Below are 15,941 nucleotides of genomic sequence, written 5' to 3' on the forward strand. Positions count from 1 at the left end.
ATTTATCCCTAGTGCTTGAACTGGCTTTTTGGAGCCCATTCTCTTTGGAGGGATACATTGCTCAGCCTAGGTATAGGGCGGAGGGCCTTGGTCCTGTATCAAAGTGATGTGCCAGACCTTGTTGACTCCCATGGGAAGCCTTTCCCTCTCTGAGGAGTTCAAGGGGGCAGGAGGAGAGAGGAAGAGGAAACTGGGATTGGTATATAAAATGAGAAAAGATTGTATTAAATAAAGAAATAGAAAAAAAAAGAATGTGGCCTCTGAGAAGCCATATGACCCATAATTTAGTAGATGGTTTCTCACTCATGCATACTGGCAGCACCAAAAGGACTCAGTGAACTAAACACACACACACACACACACACACACACACACACACACACGAATTTGGGAGGGAATAGTGGCAGTGAGGAGAGGGAAGGGGCTGGAGAGGAAGGAATGGAGGGCAGACTTTATCAAAACACATATGCATGTATGGAATTCTTAATAAAAATAAATAAAAGAGCAGAGCCAGGTCAGGTAGTGGTAGCACACACCTTTAATCCCAACACCTGGGAGGCAGAAGCAGGGGATCTCCCAGTTCAACCAGCCTGGTCTACAGAGTGCATTACAAGACAGTCAGGGCTACACAGAAAAACCCTGTCTCAAAAAAAACAAAAATAGTCGGGTGGTGATGGCTCACACTCAGCACCCAACACTCAGAAGGAGAGGCAGACGAATCTCTGAATTTGAGGCCAATCGGTCTACAGAGCAAGTTCCAGGACATCCAGGCTTACACAGAGAAACTGTGTTTTGAAAAAATATAAATAAATAAATAAATAGCCTAGCATGGTGGCAATGCCTTTAATCCCAGTACTCCGGAGGCAGAGAGAGGCAAATCTCTCTGTGAGTTCTAGTCTATGTATCGAGTTCCAGTCCAGTAAGGACTACATAGTGAGACCCTGCCTCAAAAAACAACAACAGAAAAGAAACTAGAGAGATGGCTCAGCAGTCAAGAATGTGTGCTGCTTTTCCAGAAGGCCTGCCTCCAGGAAGCTCACAATTGCCTCTAACTCCACTTATAGGGCGTCTGATGTCCGCTCCTGGCTTCCACGGGCACTGAACTCACATGCACAATGCCTGAACTCACATGCACAAATTCACTCTCTCTCTCTCTCTCTCTCTCTCTCTCTCTCTCTCTCTCTCTCTCTCTCTCACACACACACACACACACACACACACACACACACACACAAAAATTTTTTTAAGATAAAACTAAATAAATTTAACTTCCTCCTGGATTCTGTTCTGTGCTGGTGTCAAATATCAAACCCCTGAGCAAATGCTACCCAGAAATACTCACTCTGGCAGCAGCTTCAGCTTTAGAATTTACTGGGCAATTCGCTTTGTGTCTCTGCCTCCCCGCTACCCCCCTCCTCTCTCACTGCTTACTACATTCTTCCAATTTTCCTCTTCCCCTCCTCCCTCACTGCTAACTACTCAGTTTCCTTCCCCCCCCCCCCACTTTCAAATAATTGTACTAATTAAATTGTACAATTCCCCCAGGACCCTGCTGGGATACTGATTAGGAAATAATTGAATGTATTAGACTGTTTGGGAGAAAAATAGCATGTCTACAGTGTGTAGAAACACCTTTTCTTTTTCTCCAATAGCTTCTCTTATCTCATAGTATTGTCTGACATTATCCTTTAAGGGCACAGAAAAAATGTTTAAAGATATTCTTACCAAAATATATGGGTTTTTGCTAACATAATGGGATCTTTTAAAACTATATTCGATACTTGTTCCTGCTATCTAAAAAGATGCAGTTTATATTTTTGTAAATTACTCTTTCATCCAGTAGTTTTTCTGAATTCTCATCATGTTTCTCACTGTCTCCTGGGACTTGCTAACAGACACTGCCAGCTATCCTGGCATGTGGCCATCTGCTCTTGCCAAGGGAGGGGCCGTTGCAGGCTGCTCCTAGGTCTTCAGGTCAGCTGTGTGCCAGATGGGTTTAGCCAGAATTCCCAGACACAAAAATGTGTTCACCCAACAGCTCCCACCACTGTTGAACAAGCCCATGATGATCCCTGTCACCCACAAGTGACCCCACATTGGCTTTGTGGTACCACCCCGTCTCCATCCCAAAGGAGATAGTGACTTGCTGCTGAGGAGAATCTCTTCAGCCCTTATGTCATGATGCTCTGTGCTTAAATGTCCCCACCAAAATTCACATTGAAATCGAGTCTTGGAGACTAGAAAGACGGTGCAGGGGTTAAGAGCATTACCTGCTCTTTCAGAGAACCCAGGTGCAATTCCCAGGATCCATGTGGTGGCTCACAACTGTCTGCAACTCCAGTTCCAGGGAATCGATCACCCTCTTCTGACCTTGGTGGGTACTGTATTCACATGGTGCACGATCATACATTCGGGCAATACATCCATATACATAAAACAAAAGGAAAGAAATCACAGCCTGGTGTGGTGGCACACACCTTTAATCCCAGCACTCAAAAGGCAGAGAGGCAAGCAGATCTCTGGGAGTTCAGTGCCACTATGATCTACATAGTGAGTTCCAGGACAACCAGGGCTATGTAGAGAGACCCTGCCTCAAAAAGAAATATAATAAATAATTTTTGAAAATGTATTTATGTATTTTATGTATATGAGTGCTTTGTCTTCATGTACATATGCACACCAGAAGAGGGCATCAGATCATGAGCTGCCATGTGGGTGCTAGGAATTGAACTCAGGACCTCTGGAAGAGCAGCTCTTAACCACTAAGCATCTCTCCAGCCCCTAAATAAGATTTTTGTGTGTGTGTGTGTGTGTGTGTGTGCATTATTTTGCTTATTTTACATGCATGATGGAGATTCTAACTCAGGTCCTCATGACTGCACAATAAATGCCCTTACCCACGGAGCCATCTTCCTCGCTAAATAACTAGTTTTTATATAAAAAAGAATTCAGGCTCCACTTTGAGGTATTAAGCAATGAGGCCAGATGGGATAGTGTAGAGGTAACTAGGTCACAGGGGACAAAAGCACCCATGCATCAGCAGGTCAAAGAGCTCTCTCAGGAGCGGATCTGTTAGCTAGGCTAGGCTGGATGGCCCTTAGTCATGTGATGCTTTGCACTACCTAAAATCTTTGCAGAGAATCCACCTTACACTCCCAGCTTCCAGAACCTTAAACTTAAATAAAGCTTGCTGTCCTGGAACTAGCTCTTGTAGACCAGGCTGGACTTAAACTCACAGAATTCACCTGCCTCTGCCTCCCGAGTGCTGGGATTAAAGGTGTGCGCCACCACCGCCTGACTATGAAGTTTTTATAGCAACAGAACAAAAAGGGATTACAAACAAGGCACCACTTAGACACATGGGTGGGAATGTTAAACGGCAGCTACGGCAAGGTGGAGAAAGTGCAGCTGTAAGTCTGAGACGCTGCTTGGCGGATGACTCTTAGCCCTTTGATGAGTGGAGAAGGTTTGGTTAACACAGTCCAGGGCTTTTATCCATTTGTCAGTACATTAGGTCACACACATAGGGGTACGAGGAATGACTATTTAGGGGGCTAAAGCTACCCTGAGACAAACCGTAATCAGGCTCTGGGCCTGCAACACTGCAACCTCCCCACCCCACTGCAGCTCTAAGCAGTGACTCAGCCTTTGCAGACAGAGTGTGCTTCCAGGAACTTTCCTTCACACATCCAAGTCCACTTTGGCAAACCATGAGCTTACTTTTGTCTGTTCACAGGGGCAAGACTGTTTACAAAGATTTATTTATCTGGGGATAAACTCACAGGAAGAGTAGCGATCCACAATCCTCTGCGTGTGCTGGGAAATGCGTGGGGTGGGAGGACGTGGCAGACGGGAATGGGGGTGGGATGGGAGTGGGAGGGGATGGGATGGGGGAGTTGGAATATAAATAAGTTCCACATAAGCTCACGTTAAGAAGTTGCATGGGAAGGTCCCCTGGAGACAAGAGTTGGGTAAGGAGGGGGGCAGTTCTGTTAGCACGCTCTTTGTGTCTTCTTCCTTTAGAGACAGTGAACTGTGCATTGTTGTCTAGACCTGCATTTGTTCTTTCTGCCTTCCTGTGCTCTGTCAAGGTCAGGGGACTCGTGACTCTGCCAGCTTATCCTGCCACATGAGTGGGTTTCCAGATGTTGCTCAGAGGCCCATTTCCAGTCACTCTCAAAGGATATTGTAAGGCTGTAATGTTAGGATCTAGCTTCTGCTCAGCCTACACCAATCCCCTCCTTTCACAAAAACCTGTCCCATCCCTTAAGGCTCCTACATGGGCTGGTTCCACCCTTCAGAGACCTGGCCACGCCCTCTGTCTCTGGGGCCTGAATGGTCCTCGGAGCTCCCACCATGCTGTTGCCTCCTGTCTGCCCGTACATGACATTAATAGCTCCAATAATTAATTTTAGTGTCCTAAACCCTTGCACTACCATCCAAAGCCTAACAGCTTGTGGAAGGGAGCTTTCCTGGGTGGAAACTGGAGGTATGGACACATTTATCTGCATGAAAAACTTACGGTGCACTGGATACCTTGGGGGGGGGGGGGCATCAATCAACAACGGGAAGGAGGACTTTTTAACCAACAACACGTACTCCACAGCTATACCTTGGATAGGAAGGTTCTCCCATAAGCCTCGGGTGTTGAAGTCTTGGTCTCCAGCTGGTGAGGTTACTGAGGGGAGGGAGTGTTCTGACTTCATTAATGAATCAATATGTTGATTATAATCCTTAAAGCTGATGTATAAGGCACAAGCTGGCTTTGAACTATCCTATGGCTGGAATGGAAGGTGGGAGCCACCATACCCAGCTTCTGATTTGTTTTTACAAGGCCACGCTCCTACCGGGTAAGCGCCCTACCACGAAGCTGTGACTCCAACAAACAACAAACTCACAAAAACCTCGCCAAGTACAGTTAAGGGTGACATCAGGGCAGCGTAGGCAGGCCCTAAACGAAGGAGCGGGACTTCCAGCAGGACCTGCCCAGGGGCGGTCCCCGCACGCTCCCACCTAGGATTGGTGAATTCCTTCAGGGGTGTGGCCTCGGGAAGTCCCGAAATGCGCGCTCTGTCGCTTGTGCCCACCCTGGCCTGCGATTGGCGAACGTGAACGCAGGGCGGAGCCTCGGGTAGTGCGTGCGCGCGCCGGTCACGCACCTAGGGGCGACCTCGGCGAGCAGCGTCTGTACCATGGCGGTCTCTCTCCTGCTTCGGGGAGGACGAATCCGGGCGCTGAAGGTAAAGGGCATACGGGCGCGACCTCCCCGGCCCGTAGCCTGACCCTCAGCTGTACCCGTGGGCTTGGTGCCACGATGACGGGTCGCAGGGCCTGTGCTCAGCTGACCCGGAGAGGTCTTTTTCTGCAGGAACAAAGCTTAGGCTCTTTGGTTGATTTAAAAACGAAACCTGGCTTTCTCTGTAAAACCAGTGTTGGGGGTTGTTTGGGTTGGGTTCTGAAGATGGAACCCGGGCCCTGTACTTGCTTGTCAAGTGCTGTCACTGAACCATCCTCAAAGCAGGAAGTGCTCACAGCAAAATAAAATACTACAGGTGACCTAGGGTCCCCACCGTCAGATGGGCACTATTTAAACACTCCTTCAGGTATCTTGTTCCCAGCAATTTTTTTTCAGCGTGTAAAGATACACATAATTTGTACACACGCGAAGAATCAAATGTAATAGTAGTTTTCCCGTTCTTTTCTGGGCCCGGCATGGAGCCGCTTAGACTTAGCACATACCTTAGTGGCTGCCGGGGAAATTAGGAGTCTTCCCATTTACATTGTAACATTTCTGAAGCAATTAGTTGCATCGTGTTTACTAACAGATAGTGTTACTAAGTGTAGGGAGATAATTTGCAAAAAAAGAAACATAGTATTTTGTAGAGATTCAGTAGAGTAACAAAGTAAGTCAGTGGAGTAAATGGGCTGCCCTGTCTAGACCCAGAAGTCTGGGCCTTGCTTCCAGGATCCTGGTGGTGAGGGTTGCACCTTGCCATCTAAGTGATGACAGAGGCCCAGAGGCCAGCACCTCCCTCCTTTCCCCGATGTCAGTACAGGTCTATCTCACCTGGACTTTGCAGGACAAGTGGCAGCAAGGGCTTCTCCCAGTAGCGCATGCCTCTCTACCCCTGTGCCCCGAGCCACAGGCTCTTCACCAAGATGCTCTGAAGTTTTTGTTTTGTTTTGTTTTGTTTTTTTAGGTTTTTCGAGACAGGGTTTCTCTGTGGCTTTGGAACCTGTCCTGGAACTAGCTCTGTAGACCAGGCTGGGCTCGAACTCACAGAGATCCGCCTGCCTCTGCCTCCCGAGTGCTGGGATTAAAGGCGTGCGCCACCATCGCCCGGCTTTCTGAAGTTTTATATAAAGAAGCTGGCAAAGTTTTTTATTATTATTACTGTTATTATTTAAATTTCCAAGTTTCCATTTTGGGAAATTTTTGCAGAGAATGGGGAAATGAAGATGCTTTTCTTTACCCAAATGCTAACTGTGGTTGCTCGGGAACTTGGGTTTATTTATCTTGCAGCTTTTTTTCTTTTTTTGTACTTTTCATACTTCCCATATGTTATGAACATTGTAATAAATGTGCCACATGAATATTAATATATAGCACTCACATTATAATGACTGTCATCAAGGTGAGTATCCTTCCTGTTGACTCTCCCCAGGCTGCGTTCCTGGAGGCAAGGGTGTTCCGAGAACTGTCTTCTACGGTGTCCCTCTCTACAGAGTCAGGGAAGATTGGAAAGGGAATAAAACCAAATCCCAAGAAGCAAAGTGCACCCAAAGGTGAGATTTTAAAGATGGTCCTGGAGGGGCAGAGACTACAAAGTCATTAGCATGAAATGAGTTTGACCAGCCACACAACCTAAGGTTCTTAATCTTTTCAGTGTCCATAGACATGGCAAAGATGTCCTGGCCTGAATTCCAGAGGGATTTGATTCTGTTCTGCCCAAACCTGCCTGGTTTTAAAATACAGTGCTTTTTTCCTCTTGGATGCATTGAAAAACAGAAATCTTAAACATGAGGGCTATTCAACAATAACAACACATAGAATCCCAGTGTACCTAAGAAATGTCTCCAACAAGAATGCCTGTTAAGTCATGGCCTGTATGTGGCATGGTCTTTTATTTTTGCATGCTATAGATTTCAACCCAGGGCTTTACATAGCCTGGAATGCTTATGACCTCTTACTGGTGAGTTGGATTTCAATACTAACTATGTCCTCTTCTCTGGTGGTGTTTAGGTACATGATTTTAAACTAAATGAATTTTAGGATCTAAGAACCTTCTATATAAAAACAAGTGTCTGAGCTGGGTGGTGGTGGTGGTGTACACCTGGAACCCCAGCACTTGGGAAGCAGAGGCAGGTGGATCTCTGTAAGTTTGAGGCCAGCCTGGTCTACAGAGTGAGTTCCAGGATAGCCAGGCCTACACAGAGAAACCCTGTCTCAAAAAACAGACAAGAAAAGTGTCTGTGTGAGTTAAAGTGATATCTACCTGGGAAGATCATCTGAGCCTGCAGCTTTGCCACCTCCCTCAGTGCTGTGGGGCTGATGGAAAAGTGGGCTGTGTGTGCCTGTGTCTGTCTGTGCACTTAAGTGTATGTATACTCTTGCACTTTGTGGTGGAAGATAGTCTTCAGAAGTAAATTGTCTTCTGTGTATATCACACGTGTATATTATAACTTAAAATAATTTCTGTACAGAGAAAAATAATGTTTCCAAATAGACACATGTAGGTCTGTGTTTTTCCTTGAGGTCCCAGGGATTAGAAACTATCAGAGTCCAGAGTGGCTTTGGGAGCCCCCGGGGCTTACTGCATCTGCTCTTGGTCCCCAGCCCGGGTCAGGAACCACCCCTGAGAACAACTCTAAGTCCATAGGCAGGCTTGTGTCTAGGGTCAAAGGATGAGGCCAGGGCTGGGTTTGCGAGGGCCAGAAACTCTCTCTCTCTCTCTCTCTCTCTCTCTCTCTCTCTCTCTCTCTCTCTTACATACACACACACCATCATCAAAAGCAAAACCAGTTCCTGCATCCGTTAGCCTTCCCTGGAATTCTTCCTGTAGCCAATGAGAAGAAGAGAGACTGTTCAGGCCTTCTCATTCCATACAGCGGAGTCTCCTTGTTAAGATACTCTGGAATGTTTTTTCCCTTTTTGTAGGTAAATACCCTGTGATGTAAATTTTTCTTCTGTGTGTGTATTGGGGGGTGGAAGGCTGTGGTTTGACACCAGGGCCTTTCATGTGTCCAGCACATGCCGTATCACTGAGCTACACCTCAACCCCAAGAATGTAGTTTTGGAGCTCATTACAATTCCCAAAATCTCAAGGAGAGTGGTGCTCGGTGGTGGTGTGCCTAGTGTGCCTGAGCCCCTGGGTCCAATCAAGAGCAGAAAAACAAAATCCCCAAATCCTAAACATATTTCAGGAGAGTTAGTCTGTCGTTTTTCTATTCAAAAATAGCTAGCTGAGAACTTTATTAATTTTTTTTTTAGTTTTTGAGAAGCCATACATAGGCCAGGCTAGCTTCAAACTTACCACGTAGCTGAGGGTGACCTTGAACTTATGATCCTTCTGCCTCTATCTCCAGAGTGCTAGAATCTCACCATACCTGCCTTATTGCAGTGCTGGGCTAGAACCAGGGACCTTGTGCCTGTTGAGTTAGCACTGTGCCAGCTGAACCCCACCCCACCCCTAAGGTCATTTCCTGTTTGTGAGAGGCAAGTTCAGAGAAATAGTGGTATAGATGAGTGGGCTTGCTGGCCTGGGGGCTGGGAAATCATACTTGTGGCTGTTGGAATCTGAGCTGTATGGCTAAAGCCCAGGGAGAGCAGGTATGTGCTGCCGTGCTCTGCCGACCTACTCGGCATGACCTGGAGCTGTCACCCTGTCAATCCCTGCTCTAGATGGCCAAGGCCAAGACAGACATAGTCTTCGCTGGTTTCAACTGTCACCCACTGCTCTCGCTCCGGTCATTTCCTTTCACAGTCCTGTCACACTTTCTCTGGCTTGGAAACTTCGCTTTTCTCTGTTCCTACCCGTTCAGTTAATCATAGTTAATCATAGTCCTGATTCTGCCATAGAGGAGGAAGCAGGCAGTTTTAGCCTAGATGTAGCCCCTCTGTAGATCTGTTCATCTGGAGAATGTTTGGTTCCACTCAGGTATGAAGGGTAGTTTTCCATATTAATAACTTGTCCTGTGTTTTTCTTCTGATCCATATGCTTAGAAAGATTGGCACTTGCAAAGACGGAGTAAAATTAGTTCTAATAGATGTGGTTTTGTTTGTTCGGTTGTTTCTTTGTTGCTCTTTCCTAAGTGCTTATGAAATGTAAGGTTTTTCTGTTGCCCTGCTTTTTCTGCAGCTTAACAGCTGTTTCCAGTGATATGTATGGTATTAAATTATTTTAGACTTTTTGGCCTTGCAAATCTTGTTTTCTTGGCTGAAGAAGTCCCCATGTGACCTGTGGGATTTTGAGGACTTTCCTTCCTTTTTAGGGCACTTGAAAAGCTGTTGCCACTCCCTCCTCCACACTCTTCCTTGTGGGGTGTGCTTTACTCGTCTGCCAACAGACTCTTGTCTATACCGCTGCTGCTTTGTTTAGAAAGGTCAGACTCTGCACCTTTTTAATATTGGAAAAGCACCAAACACTTGAGTGGTCTCAGCACTTCAAGAAATTATGCACTTGGAAAACTTGTATAGTCAACTGAAAATATTTGCATTAGAGTTTAACTTGTTTAAATTTGGGTGAGATCGTTTTAAAAATTACCATCTGGGAAGCCATAAGTGTGAGAAATGGAGTCAGTTTGTGGCCCTTGTTGGTGAGAAAGACCCTCCTTAAAGGTTTTGATCAGAGGCAAGTCTGCCCACTCCTGCTGCTGCCCCAGCTTGTGGGGAGGGAGGTTCCTGGAACCTCCCTTGGGTCAGTTACCTGGATGACATTAAAACATGCTGGTATGCAATGCGATGTTCTATGGCTTTGAATTGTCCGTTAAATAATAAATGTTCCTCTTTATGCCGTTTCCCAGATGTGATGGGAGCAGAGGAGAGGGGCAAGCTTCTAGCCACCCACACGGCAGCGGCAATGTCCAAAAGTGCGTCTCCACGCAGTCCTTACCCAGCCGTGGAGAACACAGGTGGGGCTGTAGCCGGCCCACACCCTCGTGGCAGCCTGCCCCTCACAGATGAAAGGCTTTCGAAGCGTTTGTCAAGAAAGACTTTGGTAGAGTTTCCTCAGAAAGTTCTGTCTCCACCCCGAGTACAGGGTTCTGACTCAGAGGCTCAGCGGCATAAGCAGAAGGTGACAAATGGTTCATCCTCATCTTCCTCATCCAGCTCCTCAGATTCAGACTCTGATGGGGAGGGAGCCCCATCAGACTCAAAGATGGAGCCCCGAGTGGCAAGCAAAGGCAAGGCAGGGTCTTACAAACCAGAGGCCTCTCGGCCCTTCCAGAATGGAGTCCCTAACATCACTGTACCTGCAAAAGAGAAAGCCAAGGTGCAAAAGCCACGTACAGATGTCACCTACCCAGAGAAGTCCCAGCAGCCAAAGAAGAAAGGGACCATCACCAAGCCTATAGAGGACAGCAAAGAAACCAGATCCAAGCCTGTGACATCCAGATCACAGTCCAGTGAGATTTTGGACCAAAACATGAAGGAAGAACACCCGCAGGGGAAACTGAGGCCAAGTAAGACCAGGAAGGAAAGCCCAAAGCCGCTTGAAGCTGAAGAAATCTTACCCGACTACACAAAGGCCAGGTCATCTGCAAGGCTCACCAGTGGCCCAGTGCCCACAGTGAGAACACAAGAGACCAGCGCAGGAGAACAGCTGGCAGCCACTACACCCATGGCCGGAGCCAGACATCTGGAACCAAAAGTGCCAAAGCCTGAATTTAAGGCAGCTTCTCCTCAGGTCCCGTTTGGAAAAGAAAGCCTGGAGAAGCAGGTGCCAGAAGGATGCTTGGCGGCCAAGGTGGAGACCTTGGAAGATCAGACACCTGTGGGATATTCGAAGACAGTTCTTGTCCAGAAGAAAGAAACCTTTGAAGAGAGAGCAGAACCACAGCTAGAGGGGAGGTTCCAGGCGGCAGTCGGTGAAGCTCCGCCCACTGATGCAAGCCCACCCCAGGAAGCCCCAGGCGACACTCAGGGTACACCTTGCCTTGGTTCAGACTCCTTATCCTTTAGGGTGTATAGTTTCTGTAGAACCCTCTTGAGTTTCTGTGTGTTTAGAAAGCAGTATCTTTATTTTCATCTGTTTATTTCTTTGGCACAGAGTAATGTAGCTCAGGGCGATTTCAAACTTGCTAGATGGTTGACACTGGCATTGCCACCCATGATCCTCCTGCCTCTGACTCCCTGTGCTGAGTTCAGGTGTGCGCCGCTTGACCTTGTTCAACTGTTTCTTTCTTCTTTTTTTTTCTTTTTTCTTTTTTCTGAGACAGGGTTTTCCTGTAGCTTTGGAGCCTGTCCTAGAAGTAGCTTTGTTTTGTTTTTGTTTTTTTGTTTTTCGAGACAGGGTTTCTCTGTAGCTTTGGAGCCTGTCCTGGAACTAGCTCTGTAGATCAGGCTGGCCTCGAACTCACAGAGATCTGCCTACCTCTGCCCCCCAAGTGCTGGGATTAAAGGCGCAAGCCACCACCACCCAGCTGTTTGACTGTTTCTTAGACAGTAATGTATGGAAACTGATAACTTAGCATCACCACGCTTAGCCTTGGAGGGTGCCTAAGCACATAGTTCATGAACTTGGCCAATTTCTTGCTGAGTGGAAATCAGAGTCTCCTGTGACACTGCATGGGTCAGGAGCAGCAGTCACTTGGTGGTGGTGGCCCTTGGGTGGACTGAACTAGAGAGGCAGCTTAGCAACCTTGTTCACAGTTGAAGTAAGCATTAGCAGGTAGGCAGCCATGGACCGCGCCCGTGGTCTTTTCACAGTTACAGCACCATGGGCTGTTCATCTTCTACAGTGAGTTTCTATTGAGGAACTTTTCGAGGAGGACTATACTCCTGACATCCTGCGTGCTCTTGCGTATGTGTGACATCCTCCAGCAGCTCACTGGAAAACAGGAATTCTTTGATTTTAGAATCTGCAGCTCTGGAGAGTTGCTTAAGATGCAGCATCGCTAACAAGACCTTCTTCCTGCACCTTCATGCCATTCCGAGCCCACCCTTGCTTGCCGGCTTTGCCCTTCCCAGTGTGCTAACTGTTGCTCTTCCAGGATGCTGACAGCATTTGTTTTCTTCCTTTTCCATTTCCCTTCTCTCACTAATACACCAGGTACCAGTGCACGGCAGACGTCCTAAGGCCTTGGGACCTGCCCTTCTGACACTGTGGCAGCTTCCAGATTTGGTCTCAACTGGAGAGGAGTGCTTCAAACTCAGGATGAAAATACAGGACTGGGGGCTTCTAGGGGAAACAAATCCTCACGGGGCTGCTGATGTAGATTAGTGTGGGGCTCAGCCAGTGAGGAGGCCTGGGCTCAGTTTCCAACACTGCAGAAACAAACTTGCTCCCCGCCCCCAAACCATTTTTGCTGGCAGCTAAGGCTCAGAAGTGGTCCTTGCCCGAAGCTTCTTGCTTACAGGTGAACGGCTTTTGAAAGAGTTTGGAATTCCCCGACTCCATCTGTTGTCCTCTCCCCTATAATAACCATGTAATCCATGGCTTTGAAGGTGCGCCTTCACCACCCAAAGAGCTTCAGCTTGCCAACGCGGAGAAGAGGCCAGCTCCAGTAGACATTCTTTTCTTTCTTTTTCCCTTTTTAAATTAAATAATGAGAATCAGCTTTTGGATTTGGAATAGAGAAGTAGGTATTTAAGTTGTTAGGGCGCATAGCTTTTCTGCACTGTGAGTAGTGACTGAGACAGCTCTATTGACCTGATTTCTAGAGCCTTGGGAAGTCAGCCCAGACCTTGCCCCGTGGCCCTCGCCAGCTTTGTCTCCTGTTTGGTTGCATTTGCGTTGAAGAAGAGCCCTGTCCTTTTGCTTCAGTCCCACACTTCGAATTTTAAGTTTATCGAGTATTTAGGTATATAGATTTAATTTTTCCCATTTAAGATAAAAGGCTAAGTGTGTGTGTTTGTTTGTTCATTTCTGTCTATGAGTCTGAAGGTAGCAACAATTTTCCCCAAAAAGTTAAAACAGCAAAACTCCACCTTCCTCCCTGGTTCCCATGTTTTTTTTGTTTTTTGGTTTTTTTTTTTATCATTATTGGGACACTCAGCTTTTTCTCAGATCTGTGATGGCCGTTTTCATCACAAACAGATGTGATGAAATATGCAAAGGGATGTGAATTTAGGACACTGCCACTTTTTTATCAAAGCAGAGTCATCCTGTGTCCTGGCAGGCCTCTGATGCAATCTCAAGAAGGTTTCTGTGGCAGGACCAGGGGTGGGTGTCTTAGGATGACAGCATTGCCTTCATGTGCTGTGATTGTTCTTAACCAGTAAGATGATAAATCTCAGCCTGCATTTTCAGGCGACTCTTTTATTGTTTTGAAGACATGGGGGTCCTCAGGGTCTCCTCCCTGCTAGTTAGACTGCTCTCACGTCAGACTGGAGTTGTGGGGACTTCTGCCTCCTGAGCGCTCAGATGGAGGGGTGTCTGACCGCTCTCCTGTCTGTTTCCTCTACAGAGCCCACTCTGGCCCCTGAGCTGACGGATGCCACCACCTACAAGAACCTGCAGCATCATAACTACAATACATACACCTTCCTGGACCTGAACCTGGACCTCTCCAAGTTCAGGATGCCACAGCCCTCCTCAGGACGAGAGTCGCCTCGGCACTGAGTTCAGCTCACAGTAGCCCCATGTCGGTCCCATGAATTCATTGCCTGTGAGAATAAAAGTCAGCCACAAGCTCAGTGTGTCGTTATTATCCCTCACAGCTCCCAGAGAATGAATTAATAACCCTGATTATTTTTGTAGAGTCTGTATCATTCAGTGGCATCCTCTAGAGGCCACAGTGAGATGTTCACAGTTCTTCCAGGTTAGAATGTGCGGCTCCTGGAGACGACAGACTGCATCATCCCTAACAAGGCCTGGGGGACATCACCTATTAGGAATGACTATGTATGACATCCCTGTTTAATTGCAAGTCTACAGCCAGCCAGAGGGATCCATAACAAGAGGGAAGCAGGGTACCTTCCGGCCCACTCAGCTTTGCACTGGCAGGCAGTGGGGTGTTGGTTAAATGGAGTGGTAACTTCTAGATCCGAGCCACAGCCTGGATAGACTGGGGGTAGGAGTTACTCTGATTGTAGTTACTGCATCACAAAAGAAAAACTGGTGTGTGTGAGAGAGAGAAAGAGTAGAAACAGGATGGCAATTATACTGATTGTAGCTACTACATTATAAATAAGTAAGCACACACACACGTATATACACAAAGAGTAGAAAAGGGTAGGAGTTACCCTGATTTTAACTGCTATGTTACAAAAAAAAGTTAGCGTGTGTGTGTACATATATACATATATATATATATATATACATGTAAACAGAATGTCCAGACTGGCCTTCTGGGATACAAACATGTACTACCACATCTGAAAGGGCCAGCTGGATGCCCGCCAGGACAGCAGAGACTGGTGGCCACAGCACACTGAGCAATGTAGCTATGCAGAGGTCCATGTTAGCTGAGGAACCCTTGCCACCCAACTTCCATCAGAATTCCCGCATTCACACTTCTCAGAGTTAGTTCAAGTGGAAAACTCACCCAACGATACTGTGATCCTCTGTTGATTTTGTAACCAGCACAAGGCTCGGCAACTCAGCAAGGGTCTTTTAATCACGTGGTGAGACTTATTCTTCTGGTCTTACATGTTTATATAATGTACTTGGATCACACATCCATTGCCCACTCCAGCCCCCCTCTCCCTCCCATTGAACTTCCCTCCTACTCTGATGTCCACTTCATTTAACTAGGGTTGCTATGTGAGTGTGGACTGGGACTCCTCCCTGGAGCAGAGGTGTCTTAGGGTTTCTATTACTGTGATAAACACCATGGCCAAAAGCAACTTGGGGAGGAAAGGGTCTGTTTCATCCCAGACCTTAACAGTCCACCTCAGAGGAAAATCTGGGCAGGAGCCTGGAGACAGAAACTAAAATGAAGCAGAGGCCACTGGAGAATCTACTGATTTGCTTGTGTTCTTATATAACCCAGGATCACCCAGCCAGGGGCTGCACAGTGAGCTTGATTCTCCATCAACTTAGTCTAGACAATGCTCTACAGCCTTGCCCATGGGCAATCTGATGAGGCAGGTTTTTCAACAGAGGGTCTTTCTTCCCAGGTTTAACCCTATCTAGGTTTGTGTCAAGTTGATAAAAAACTAACAAGCACAGGGTCAACTTATGAGCAGCTATACCACTGAGGACATGACTGCCCTCTAACATTGACTGCTGAGCGACTGTACCACTGGGGACATGACTGCCCTCTAACACTGACTGCTGAACGACTGTACCAGAGGACCTGACTACCCTCTAACATTGCTAACGACTGTACTACTGAGGACATGATTGCCCTCTAACACTGACTGCTGGCAGCTTCACAGGAGGAACTGGGCCAATGAGTCCTTCCTCCATCCACGGTCCATGTTGACTGGCTCAGTCTAGCGTAAGTAGCCTCTACTACTTCACAGTCCTCCTCATCATCTTCTGGCTCTAGCATCCTTTCCACCCGCTTGTTCGGAGGAATTCTCTGAGCTTTGGATGGGACAGGATAGGTACAGATGTCCCATTTAGAACTGAGAACAGTCACTTTTCTCTGCCCTTTCACCAGTTCTGATGAGTCCCTGCGTTAACCGCCACCCACTGAGACAGAGAGTAGAGTGATTGTGATTGACTCTCGCCTGTCACCTGGGGTCTCCTAATCACATTTCTTATTAAACTACTTAAATACTGTACCAAAAGTAACAAAAGTGGAAAGCAGTAAGAATTTCCAGAATTCAC

General features: G+C 47.0%; 1 protein-coding gene across 2 annotated transcripts; it reads left to right on the forward strand.

Moving 5' to 3' along the window:
* Positions 1–5,099: 5,099 nt before the first annotated feature.
* Positions 5,100–13,853, forward strand: Ndufv3 (NADH:ubiquinone oxidoreductase subunit V3). 2 transcript variants are annotated; one of them, XM_075979779.1, is made up of 4 exons: positions 5,100–5,240; positions 6,666–6,786; positions 10,024–11,145; positions 13,630–13,853. In XM_075979779.1, the coding sequence occupies exons 1-4, from the start codon at positions 5,193–5,195 to the stop codon at positions 13,782–13,784; spliced, it is 1,446 nt and encodes a 481-aa protein (XP_075835894.1). In that variant the 5' UTR covers positions 5,100–5,192; the 3' UTR covers positions 13,785–13,853. The 2 variants fall into 2 exon arrangements, with proteins under 2 accessions (XP_075835894.1, XP_075835895.1); XM_075979780.1 differs by lacking the exon at positions 10,024–11,145.
* Positions 13,854–15,941: the final 2,088 nt, after the last annotated feature.

The sequence above is a fragment of the Microtus pennsylvanicus genome, chromosome 7 (genome assembly GCF_037038515.1).
Source record: "Microtus pennsylvanicus isolate mMicPen1 chromosome 7, mMicPen1.hap1, whole genome shotgun sequence".
Lineage (NCBI taxonomy): Eukaryota > Metazoa > Chordata > Mammalia > Rodentia > Cricetidae > Microtus > Microtus pennsylvanicus.

Bases quoted from the DNA above. Each gene is read 5' to 3' on its own strand.
- Ndufv3 (XM_075979779.1), top strand. From the start codon at position 5,193: ATGGCGGTCTCTCTCCTGCTTCGGGGAGGACGAATCCGGGCGCTGAAG. The intron at 5,241-6,665 runs GTAAAGGGCATA...GACTCTCCCCAG, and splicing joins GACGAATCCGGGCGCTGAAG to GCTGCGTTCCTGGAGGCAAG. The intron at 11,146-13,629 runs GTACACCTTGCC...TTTCCTCTACAG, and splicing joins AGCCCCAGGCGACACTCAGG to AGCCCACTCTGGCCCCTGAG.